Consider the following 11,510-nt stretch of genomic DNA (forward strand, 5'->3'; position numbering starts at 1 on the left):
TTGCTTCTTTAATTTGTGCTGGGGGTGTGGAGAATACAGGGAACAGCAAGAGTCTCTTCCAAGCAATGGTAAAGACTTCTGATGTGCTTGATCTTACATCAGTCTGGTTACAGGGTCTGTGCACGGCTGAGTGTTCTGTTCAGTAGATCTTACAGCACAATCTTAGCCATGTCTAATCATGTCCTGCACTTGCAGGAAGGCACTATACGAAACATATGTTGCCAAGTTTCAAAGTATAAGCCATAGAACTTAATGCCTCCACGCCTCATTTCTCATTATAATGGTGGGATGTGATTCAGCCTTGACTAAGTTGCCACAGCTATGAACATATAGCACTTTTTCATCTCCTTCCCCTTCGCTTTTCTGTCCCTCACTCAGCCACACTCTCTCAGTGTCTTCAACTGAAACTCACTTGCAAACTGCACAAAAGTCTCCTCCATCTTGGACTTCCGGGTCGGCGCCATCGCCGAATGGCGGGCTCCCTCCGAGCTCCGGAGGGAGCCTGCTCGGCAGGGGCTGGGTCCTACCGCACCGGCGATGCGGGGACCCTTAAAAACCACGGCCACGGAGGCCGTGGACATGGAGACTCGGCTGGCACCGTCAGCGCCCTCTCGATTCGTGAAGGAGCCTTTTTAAAGGCTACGGATCGGGTGCCGGGGAGGAGCGTGGTGCTTTGAGTCCTCTGCTATCCCTGCCGAGCGCAGCCGCATGCCATCCGGCGGAGAGCGCTGACTTCTTCTATTGAAAATTTGGACCTAAAAGAAGAACCCGTGAGTAATTGGAATATGGACTAAAAAGAGGGATAAATTTTTAGAATTTGGAGCGAACGGGGGAGGTGGAAAAAAGGAAGTCAGCCCCCCCCCCAAATTGTAGAAGAGCCAAAACAAAGGACTGGATAACTAAGATCGAGAGGAACCTTATCTTGCCGAACTAGCAACTTCGCGAGGGAAATTTATAAGATTGAGCTGGAGGAGAAAAGTGGAATTCGTATTAAAAAGCAACCCCCCCGGAATCCCTGGAGCGATTCGTGAAAATGCCTGGAGAAGAATAACGGAGGTTTTGACAGCTGTCAAAGAGCTGTCAAAACGGAAGAATGAAATTGAGACTTTGTTATGAGGACTTTGCCGGTTACATTTGTTATAAATTGGAGATAAATTGTTTCAAATAAGGATTTACAAGTTATTTGGACTGGCGGATGTGATCTGGAAGGGAACTTTGTTATTGTAATCCACCTAGAGGAGCTGAGGGACATTGCATGTGTTTTCGACGGGAAACTTGAACAGTTGGATAGAACTTTTAATCTCCTGGGAAACTGCAGAAATGGAACATTATTTTGTCTACAGAGGCCTACACTTTACTGGAAACAATGGATTAATCTGTTGAAAAATGAAAGGAACATGATGTAATGTTTTGCTCCTGAATAACAAGCCTCTGTAGAGACACTAGAAGCCTTTGGAAAAAGAACATTTCTGTGAGGGAACAGGGAAGTAAAAAGGAGGAGAGTGATTGACAAGAACAAGGAAACAACAAGAACTGGACAGAACTGGAGTGGGAACATTTGGGATATCCAGATTTGACAAGCTTATGGATATAAAATTGGAGTTTATACTCCTGGATATAAAAATCTGGATAGAAGAAATGGGCCCCCTTTGATAGACTCCTTCTATGATTGGACATCTGTAATTTAAAAAAAAAAAAGACCGGTAAAGAACCAGAGGGATGTGGGTTTAGTGAAATGTGGGTTCATCAGGAAGACATTAGAAGTGGAGGGATAGGAGGAACGCAACAGGGAAAGAGGGGAGGGAAATTTGGAATCCAAAGGTTGTAAAATTATTGTTTGTTTTTATTCTATTTTCATCTGTACTATATTTGAAAGGGGGGAACTCGTGGAAGGGAATAGGTCGACCTTAGGGGATGGAAATTTGGATAAATTGAGTTATTGATGATGAGTGTATTTTGGGAATAAGAATTTGTTGAATATTATTGCTTTTTTGGAAGATTTGGAACACAAGAGGGGGTGGGGAGGGGAAGTCCTGGATATTGGAAAAAGTTTATGAATTGGATTTTATTTGTTTTAATTTGGAAAACCTTAATAAAATTATTTAAAAAAATAATAATAATAAAAAAAACAAAAGTCTCCTCCATCTTTTTCAGGGTGAGGACATCCTCTTGGCCAAAAAAAAATATTAAATAAGAACTATGAATATCTTTCACTACCATTAAAACACATACTAGACTTTCCTGTTTACCTAAGTCAACAAAGCATTTGGCAAAAGATACAATCCAAAAGAGAAACCTTTCCAGGAAAAGCCCCCCATTGATGTACATTTAAGAAAATGCAGAGCACCTGCCAATTTGCCACCAAAGTCCCTCATTACACAACCAGCTCATTCTAGCCTAGGTTTGGTATGGACCATCCTCAAAGGTACTTCTTTACAATGCCAGGTTTCAATTCAGTCTGTTGCACCATTTTGCAACTATAAACTGCAGAACCTGATTCTTACATCAAAGAGCATGTTGTTCAGTGGTTTAAAAAAAACTGCTCTGCATACAAAGCATGCCTGGTTCAAACCCTGGCATCCTCAAGTAGGTCTGAAAAGATACCTGGACCAATGGTTTGATTCATTAAAATACAGACTTCTATTGCTTATGTTTCCCTCTCCCACATTGTTTATAATAATGGCAGATTACAAGTCAGCCTACCTGCCCTTAACATATTAACAGTTCAAATTATAAAACAGAAAACTATGAGGGCCCAGATTTGTTTGCTCAAAATGCTGATGGTTTAAAAGGCCCAGATAAATAAAAAGGTAATCTAACCCTGAAAAGGGTACTCAGTGATCCTCCCTTGGAACGCAATTCCACAGGTGGGGTGCCACCAGCAAGAAGTCCCTCTAAATAATGCCATGTATATAACTGGGAAGCCTGCTCTAATCAGGACTCCCGTGTACAGGTACTTCAGCAGCTGCAGCTACAGGTATGTCGTCCACACCTTGGAGGTATATTCTGGGACACATTGGTGTATCTGCAGTGGCTATGATGTTCTGAGTGAGTTTTAATATACAGAAAGTCCAAAGTCAGAGGACCTAAATAGCAGGAGGGCTGAAGGAAAGAATCTGAACTCAACAATGGGCTGGGAAGAGGTGGCCTGCCTGAGAAATGGAAGGGTGGAAGCAGAGAGGAGGAGCGAGGAAATATCAGATGGAGAGGATGGACCAGTGATGAAGACAGAGGGAAATGAGAAAAAAAGTTTCACATGAACTTGAAATAAACAGATCATTTTTAAACTGAAGCATGCTCTGAAATGTCAAAATATATTGTCAATAAATTTCAAAAGAAATACAAGAACATCTCAAATGCCTAATTACCAAGCAAAGAGATTAACTGGTGGACTTGGAAATAATTTCACCTTTTCCTCTGATTCTTCTTTCCCCGCCTGGTCAGGAATATCTTGGGAAGCAGACGGAGGGATCTGGTTCACATTGAGGTTTGGGTCCCCCACAGAAAAGACAGGAATGAGGGGCCTGAGGAACCTGAACTCGCTGCTCAAGGACCCCCCGGTTAAGCACACATCGTAGTGGTAACTCCTGGAAAGAGACCCGCTCTGAGAATCGCCACAGTTCTCTGGGATGTCGGGTCTGGCAGGTGGGAAGTGAGGAGGGGCAGTGATAAAACTTTCCCTGGGATCCCTCCTGCAGATCTTGATGGCAGCAAAGGAAACAATGCAAACGAGGAAGACAAAGGAGACTGCAGCCAGGCAGATCACCAAGTACAAGGTCAAGCTCCCATCTTCTTGGTGCTCCTCTTTACTGACCTCCACAGCCTTCATATAAGGATCCGAAAAGCCACCCACGGGAAGGACATGGAGCATGGCAGTGCTGCTCTGGGGAGGGAGCCCGTTGTCCCTGACCACTATCAGGAGTCTCTGCTTGCTGGTGTCTCGCTCGCTCAGGGCTCTCCTGGTTCTCACTTCCCCATTCTGGGCTCCTATGCTGAAAAGACCAGGGTCTGTGGCCTTCAGCAGCTCATAGGAAAGCCACGAGTTCTGGCCAGAATCTCCATCCACAGCCACCACCTTGGTGACCAGGTAGCCGGCCTCCACCGACTTGGGGACCAGCTCATTGCAGGGGGATGTGCTGTTCTGAAGAGGGTAGAGGAAGAAGGGAGCGTTGTCGTTTTCGTCTAGGATTACGACTCGGACAGTAACTTCTGAGCTGAGGGGAGGAGACCCTCCATCTGTAGCCCTCACCGTCACTTTGAAATCTTTGATCTGCTCGTAATCCAGAGATCGGAGGGCATACAGATTTCCGCTTTCAGAGTTGACTGAGATGTAAGAGGCCACAAGGCCATCAGGGACCTTCCCAGGCAAAAGGGAGTAGGTGACCTTGGCATTCTTCTCAGTGTCCAGATCAGCAGCACGGACTGAGCCAATGAGCAGTCCTGGAATATTGTTTTCCCGTATCTGCATTTCACATGAAGACTTTTCAAATACTGGAGGGTTGTCATTGATATCTGAGATCTGAACATTAATAACTCTTGTTGAAGTGAGCCTGGGAGAGCCCTGGTCAACAGCTGTGATGGTGATATTATACTCTGAGACCTTCTCTCTGTCCAAGGGACTTTGGACCACAAGCTGGTAATAGTTATTCATGGTGGGTTTTAAGACAAAAGGAAGGTTTACTTCTACAGAGCACAATGTTCTGCCATTGTCTCCGGAGTCTTGGTCTGCAACACTGAAAAGAGCCACAAGTGTCTCCAGCGGAGAATCCTCTGCCAAAGGACTAGTGATGGATATGATGGACACTTCAGGGACATTGTCATTCACATCTTCAACATCTACCAGGACCTTGCAGTGTCCCAAAAGACCACCTCCATCTGTTGCTCTAATGCTCATGTCATAGCTGGTTTCTTTTTCATAATCAAGCTGACCAGAAAGGGTGATTTCCCCAGTGATTTCATTTAGGTGGAACAAATCATATATTTCTTCTGGTACCCGGTTGAATGAATACGTTATCTGAGAATTTGAGCCAAAATCCAAATCTGTAGCTTCCACTTTGAAGACCAGAGTACCCCGTGGGCTGTTTTCCTTTAACCTTACTTTATATTCTGAATGAGTAAACTGTGGGGAGTTATCATTAATGTCAAGAACATCAATATTTATTTGAACCGTGCCTGTTCTCTGTGGCTTCCCTCCATCTACAGCCGTGAGAGTCAGTCCAAAGTGTGGCTCCTTCTCCCTGTCCAATGGCTTCTGCAGAACAAGATCCACATATTTCCTTCCATTCTTGTTGCTCTCCATGCTAAGCATGAAATGTTCATTGGGACTGAGAGTGTAGTTTTGAATGTTATTTATACCCAGGTCCTCATCTTGGGCAGATTCCAAAGGGAAATGTGTATTTGGTGAGAAATTTTCAGGAATTTCCAGATCAAATGCATTTTTAGAGAATTTGGGGACATTATCATTCACATCTTCTATCTTGATTTCAATACTGAAGATCTTTAAGGGGTCTTGCAAGACAATTTCAGTGTGTAATAAGCAAGGATCAGTCTGGCCACATAATGTTTCTCGGTCTATTTTATCATTTATCAACAAATTCCCAGTCTTGGTATCAAGATGAAAATATTGCTTAGTGTTCTTAGAAACCAGCTGGGCTCTGCGAGCAGAGAGCTCCCCTGTTCCCAGTTTCAAATCCTCCAGCACATTAGCCACCAAAGACCCCCTTTTCTTTTCTTCAGGCACAGAATAGTGAAGTGAAATACTCAGTGCTCCAGGAAGACAAAGGAAAAGCAAAAAATACAGACCTTGTTCCTTTCTGTAGCCGTCTCCCATGGCTCAAGAATTTCTGGCCAAAACATGAAGTTTCTGACAGTCATCCAATGATAATCTCTGCTGCTGTGGAAATGAATTTGATGCTGCCGTGTTGATGGCTTTGCTGTACTTTATGTCATCTCTTTATCGCATAGGAAAGTCACCCGTCCTTTGTTCCAGCCACCTTTTTGCTCATGGCTTCCTGTGAGTTCCTTCACAAAATTCTGAATTCCAGTCCATGTCTTTGCCTGTACTACCACCGTGTGGCTGAGCAAAGAAAAGCCACTAAGATTCAGTAAATAACACTGAATGCAGTGCACATTATATTGGACAGGAAAGGTTCAGATTCACTGTTTCTCTGTTCATAAAAGACTGTTTTATTAGTAGGAAGATGCCTCTTTCATATTTGAATTAGTTCAGATAGCATAAAGCACTCCATTCCTTCTGTGGTTGTTCTACACTGTTGTGCATGGGATTCAATCTCATAATGGGAAATTCAAGACACGCAGCACACATGATGCTCTTGTGGAACAATCTCCCTCCCTCCCACCTCAATCAAACATTTTGCAAAAAGGAAAGTGACAGGAAAATGCCTTGGAAAGGGCAGGATTACTATTGCTTGATGCAAGTGCCATATGGCCTTCACACAGAGAATGTAGCAGGCTATTAATATCTATGTAAGTATTAGGATAGTAACACTATATCAATTTGTATACACAGCTATGTTCTTTTTTCCTCATTTCTCCCCTTCCCCCTTTCTTTCTTTTTTTAAAGTAGTAAGAATGGATTTCCAATAAACAGATCATATGGAAGCAACATGCATCTCAGCTTTTGTGTGATACTTCCTCCTCCCATAAAGAGGATTTAAAGATGTTATGAAGTTATTCTATAGCACATCAAACCACAAAATATTAATACAACTGTTTATATCCCTCTATATAAGAATGACCACTCCCCGCTTAAAACGGGGGGCGCCCTTTCTGTGGACGCGTGCAGCCCCTAGATCTGAAGCGGCTCCAACAGCATAGGCTTGGCTTTGCCTTCCCTCAGGTGGGATACCCGGAGGTCTCCGCCTACCTCAGTCAGTTGTCCAATCCCACCTGGGGGAAGCGTTGCCACGGAGACCAGGCCAGGTAGGGGAGGGATTACCTGCCCACACAATAGAGGGAGGATCTTACCTGGGAATTCTCACTTGGCTCCAGAGCTTCTCCCACCCTACCCACCCTCAGTTAATGTCTTATTTAGCAGGTTAACTTTTCCTCACAGGTTTTGCAGGTTAACTTTTCTTCACAGGTATGCGGGCGCTGCTACGTTAAGGTCGCTGTTAAAGGGCTGGAAAGGAATTTCCCTGCATTGGCAGGTTTCGCCTTTCCTGTAGCAAAACGTCACAACTTGGGCGGTATCAGGATCCTTTTGTCCATCTTCCTCTTTGCGGCGGCGATACCAGGGTTCCCCGTTAAAGGGGTTTTCTGAAGGAAGGCTTTGACCGTACGCCAAAAGGTTGTCATTGCTCTCCCCTGCGGCGGCGGCGTTACGGGGGCGGCTATCTCTGCTTGAACATATGTTCTCCAGAGCCGGCCCATCCCCCCCCCCACACTGGATAACCCTGATGCTCCCTAAGTCCCCGGCTGGGGACTGGGGAGGGAGAACGCCCAATGCCTGAGCCAAGTTCTACCCACATTTGAAATTTAATAAAGTTGTGGCCAATTTAATCCCATAGCACGTTGTCTTGAGTCGTTATTCCACATGACGGGGGGACCGCGCGGGATCTGGGGACTCCGCCTGCCCACGCAAAAGATGCAACAATAACAGAATGCAAGGAAACAGGTAAAACTGAATAGAAAAGAAATCGGAAGAGTTTCAAATTCCGAGTAGGTTGGCTAAGATTTATAAAACAGAATCAGATACATGTTGGAAGTGTAAAGAAACAGAGGGAACTTTTTTCACATGTGGTGGACATGTAAAAAGGTAAAAGTATATGGGGAAATGAATTATAATAAATTGAAAAAAAAAATGTTTAAAACTACTTCCGCCCCCCCCCCAAAGAAAACCAGAGTCCTTTTTGTTGGGAAAAACCGAAACTGAAATTCCTAGTTGTCAGAAAAGGTTATTTATGTATGCAACAATTGGAGCCCGTGCTTTCTTAGCCCAAAAAAGGAAAATGAGCAAGGTCCCAACTGAAGAGGATCAGCAACTTAAGTTGAGAGAATATGGAGAACGTTCAGATTTAGTTACAGATAGGTATCTGAAGAAGTGTGCATGCACACAAAAGCTCCAAGAACTAACTTAGTTGGTCTTTAAGGTGCTACTGGAAGGATTTTTTTTTGTTCAGATTTAGCACATAGTATAAGAGAGCAGGAACATACATTTAAAGAAGAGTGGAAAACATTTATTAAATATATGAAAAATGACTGCATACAGCTGAAAACACTGGCAGCATTATGATAAATTCAACAGAGTAAATAATTTTTAATGGAGTTAAAAGTGGAAAACTTATTTGAATGCTTATAGTAAAATAGGGATATGGAAAATGAATCATGGAAGGAGAAGGGAAGTCATGGGATATTTTAAATGTTTATTTGGAATGTAAAATTGAAACTTTAATAAAAATTACTATCAAACTAGAGATAGAAATATTTGAAATTAAACCATTCAAATGGTACTCTCACCTGGAGGATATGTTGACTTTCACCTGCATGACTTGGGACTCCCTCAGAATCATTGGAACTCCTTGGATTCAGCTGAGTGTTAGGAGGCTCCACAGAGAAAACAGGAAACAGGGGCCTGAGAAACCGGAACTCGCTGTTCAGAGACCCACCAGCTAAGCACACCTCATAGTTGTAAGCCTGGGATAGAGATCCAGCACCAGAATCCGCAGAGTTCTCCTGGGAATCAGGTCCCACCGGGAAATTGGCTCCAGAGTTGTAGGTTCCTATGAACTTTTCACGTTTCTGCAACTTGATTACAACAAACGCCACAACAGAAATGAGAAAGATGCTTGAGATGGCAGCCAAGCAGATGATCAAATACATCGTCAGGCTGGGGTCTTCCTCCTCCACGGTTTCCTCCTTTGGGAGAGCCACACTTTTCAGATAAGGGTCAGAGAAGCCGTCCACTAGAAGGATTCTGAGCGTGGCAGAGGTGGACTGGGGAGGATGGCCGTTGTCTCGGACCACCACAATCAGATTCTGCTTGAAGCTGTCTCGGTTGCTGACCGGCCTCAGGGTGGTCACTTCTCCATTCTGGGCCCCCACCGTGAACAGACCCGGCTCTGTGGCCTTCAGCAGCTGGTAGGAAAGCCAAGAGTTCTGCGCAGAATCCCTGTCCACAGCCACCACCTTGGTGACCAGGTAGCCAGTCTCTGCCCCTCGGGGAACCAGGTCATTCGAGGGGGAAGTGCCATTCTGGAGAGGGTAGAGGATGAAGGGGGCATTGTCATTTTCATCCACGACCTGAACGCGAATGGGAACTTCTGAGCTCAGTGGAGGGGAACCTGAATCCACAGCCCTCACCGTCACCTGGAAATCTTGTACTTCCTCATAATCCAGAGACCGGATGGCATACAGGTTCCCCGTTTCAGAGTTGATGGAGATGTAAGAGGATGTGGGGCCATCATTGACCTTCCCAGGCAAAAGCGAGTAGGTCACTTTGGCATTCTGCGCTGTGTCCAGATCAACAGCATGAACTGAATTGATCAGAAGACCAGGGATATTGTTTTCTCTTAACTGCATTTGATAGAATGGCTTTTCAAAGACAGGAGGGTTGTCATTGACATCTGACACTTCAACATGAAGTATTCTTGTGGAAGTGAGTCTGGGAGAGCCCCTGTCAGTGGCTGTGATGGTGAGGTTATACTCAGAGGCTTGTTCTCTGTCCAGTGGCTGTTGAGTCACCAGCTGGTAGTAGTTGTTCTCTGTGGGTTTGAGCACAAATGGCAGGTTGACTTCAGTGGTGCAGGCAGTTCTGCCACTGTCTCCAGAGTCCACATCAGTGACACTGAAAAGGGCCACCACTGTGTCTGGGGGAGAGTCCTCAGGTAAGGGACTGGTGATGGAAGTGATTGTAATCTCTGGAGCATTGTCGTTCTCATCCTCAATCTCTACAATGACTTTGCAGTAAGCAGAAAGGCCCCCTCCATCTGTAGCTCTGATTTTCATTACATAATTTGAGCTTTCTTCATAATCAATTGTCCCTGTAACAGTAAGTTCTCCATTGTGTTTATTTAACTTGAACAATCTCAACACATTTTCTGACACTTGGCTGAAATAGTAAGTGATGTGAGCATTGGAACCAAGATCCCTGTCAGTGGCTTCAACTTTTGTGACCAGCGTATCCAATGGGCTATTTTCCTTTAGTTTCACTTTGTACTCAGGTTGTGGAAACTGAGGCAAGTTATCATTGTTATCCAGAACATCAATGATTATTTGTGCTGTTCCAGTTCTTTTTGGGATTCCTCCATCAATTGCTAACAGAATAAGGGAAATCTGTGGATTCTCCTCACGGTCTAGCGGTTTCTCTAACACCAGTTCTGCATAGTTGGTACCATCACTGTGACTTTGCACATCCAGCCTAAAATGTTCATTGGGACTAAGGGTGTAGTTCTGAACAGCATTTTTTCCTTTGTCTGGATCTTCTGCTCTTTCCAAAGGGAATCTGATATCCACAGGAGTCTGCTCAGGTATTTCAAGAAGGAATTGATTTTTAGAGAATTTGGGGAAATTATCATTCACATCTTCTATTTCAACTTCAATTCTGTGTAGCTGCAATGGCTTTTCCAGCACAATTTCAGACAGTAGAATGCATGGTTCATTCTGACCACACAGGGACTCCCGATCTATTTTATCCTTTACTGTCACATCCCCAGAATGAGGATCCAGCTGGAAATACTGCTTGGAGCTCTTAGAAACCAGCCGGGCTCTCCGAGCAGACAGCTCCTTTGCATCCACTCTCAAATCCTTCAGCACATTCGCTACCAGAAACCCACTTTTCTTTTCTTCTGGCACTGAATAGCGAAAAGACTCACACATTGCTATGCATGCACAGAGATATAAGGAAATAAGCATAACTTGCCTGAGGTTGAGATGTATTTCCATTCCCCCAGCCTCACCTCCAGTCAGATCTGAAATGCAGGGTGATTCTTTCTAACACAACTGCCACAGTTGATTGTCCAGTGTATGTTTGCAAGACAAATCCTTTATCTTGTATTTTAATCTAGAAATGGTTGTGGTGCCTTTTCCACCCACAATTTCTAAATATTTGCTTGTAATGAAGATCTGCTGCCTTTCTCCTTGAGATTCCTTTGTCTGGCAGACACAGGCCTTCTGGTTCTTGACTATTTCTTTTGTGTTGTGTAATACCACCACCTTGTGCTTGAAGTGTGGTACATCACCCATAAATGGTTCTGTAGGTTTGCAATGTTTAATATATTTCTTGCCTCTTATCATTGACTTATCAAAATCCATTGAGGTACTCATTAATGATTGTCACTTTTCCTGCTGTTGAGTCTTGTGGCACCTTAACACTAACAAGTTTTATTATGGCATGAGTCCTTGTGGACTAAAGTCTTCTTCATTAGATGCATGAAGTATAATCCTCAGCTGCAGGTATCTGTACAGTTGTTCAGAAAGGAGGTGAATTTTCATAATGTGATTCATACAGGTTGGGCCTCCAGCAAATATTTTTCCTTTCCCTGGCTGTCTTT

The 11,510-nt window shown here is 44.1% G+C and overlaps 1 protein-coding gene and 1 pseudogene across 2 annotated transcripts; both read right to left on the bottom strand.

Moving 5' to 3' along the window:
- Positions 1 to 3,364: 3,364 nt before the first annotated feature.
- LOC309374837 (protocadherin beta-16-like) lies at positions 3,365 to 5,830 on the bottom strand (the record flags this gene model as incomplete). The annotated part of the gene is made up of 1 exon (XM_081920010.1): positions 3,365 to 5,830. One exon carries the CDS (start codon positions 5,828 to 5,830, stop codon positions 3,365 to 3,367), a length of 2,466 nt encoding a protein of 821 aa, XP_081776136.1.
- Positions 5,831 to 8,430: 2,600 nt separating this feature from the next.
- On the bottom strand, positions 8,431 to 11,115 carry LOC309373506 (protocadherin beta-16 pseudogene; annotated as a pseudogene). The gene has a single exon. The product of its transcript is annotated as a protocadherin beta-16 pseudogene (transcript).
- Positions 11,116 to 11,510: the final 395 nt, after the last annotated feature.

Source organism: Podarcis melisellensis, assembly GCF_964234715.1.
Source record: "Podarcis melisellensis genome assembly, chromosome: 7".
Classification (NCBI taxonomy): Eukaryota; Metazoa; Chordata; class Lepidosauria; order Squamata; family Lacertidae; genus Podarcis; species Podarcis melisellensis.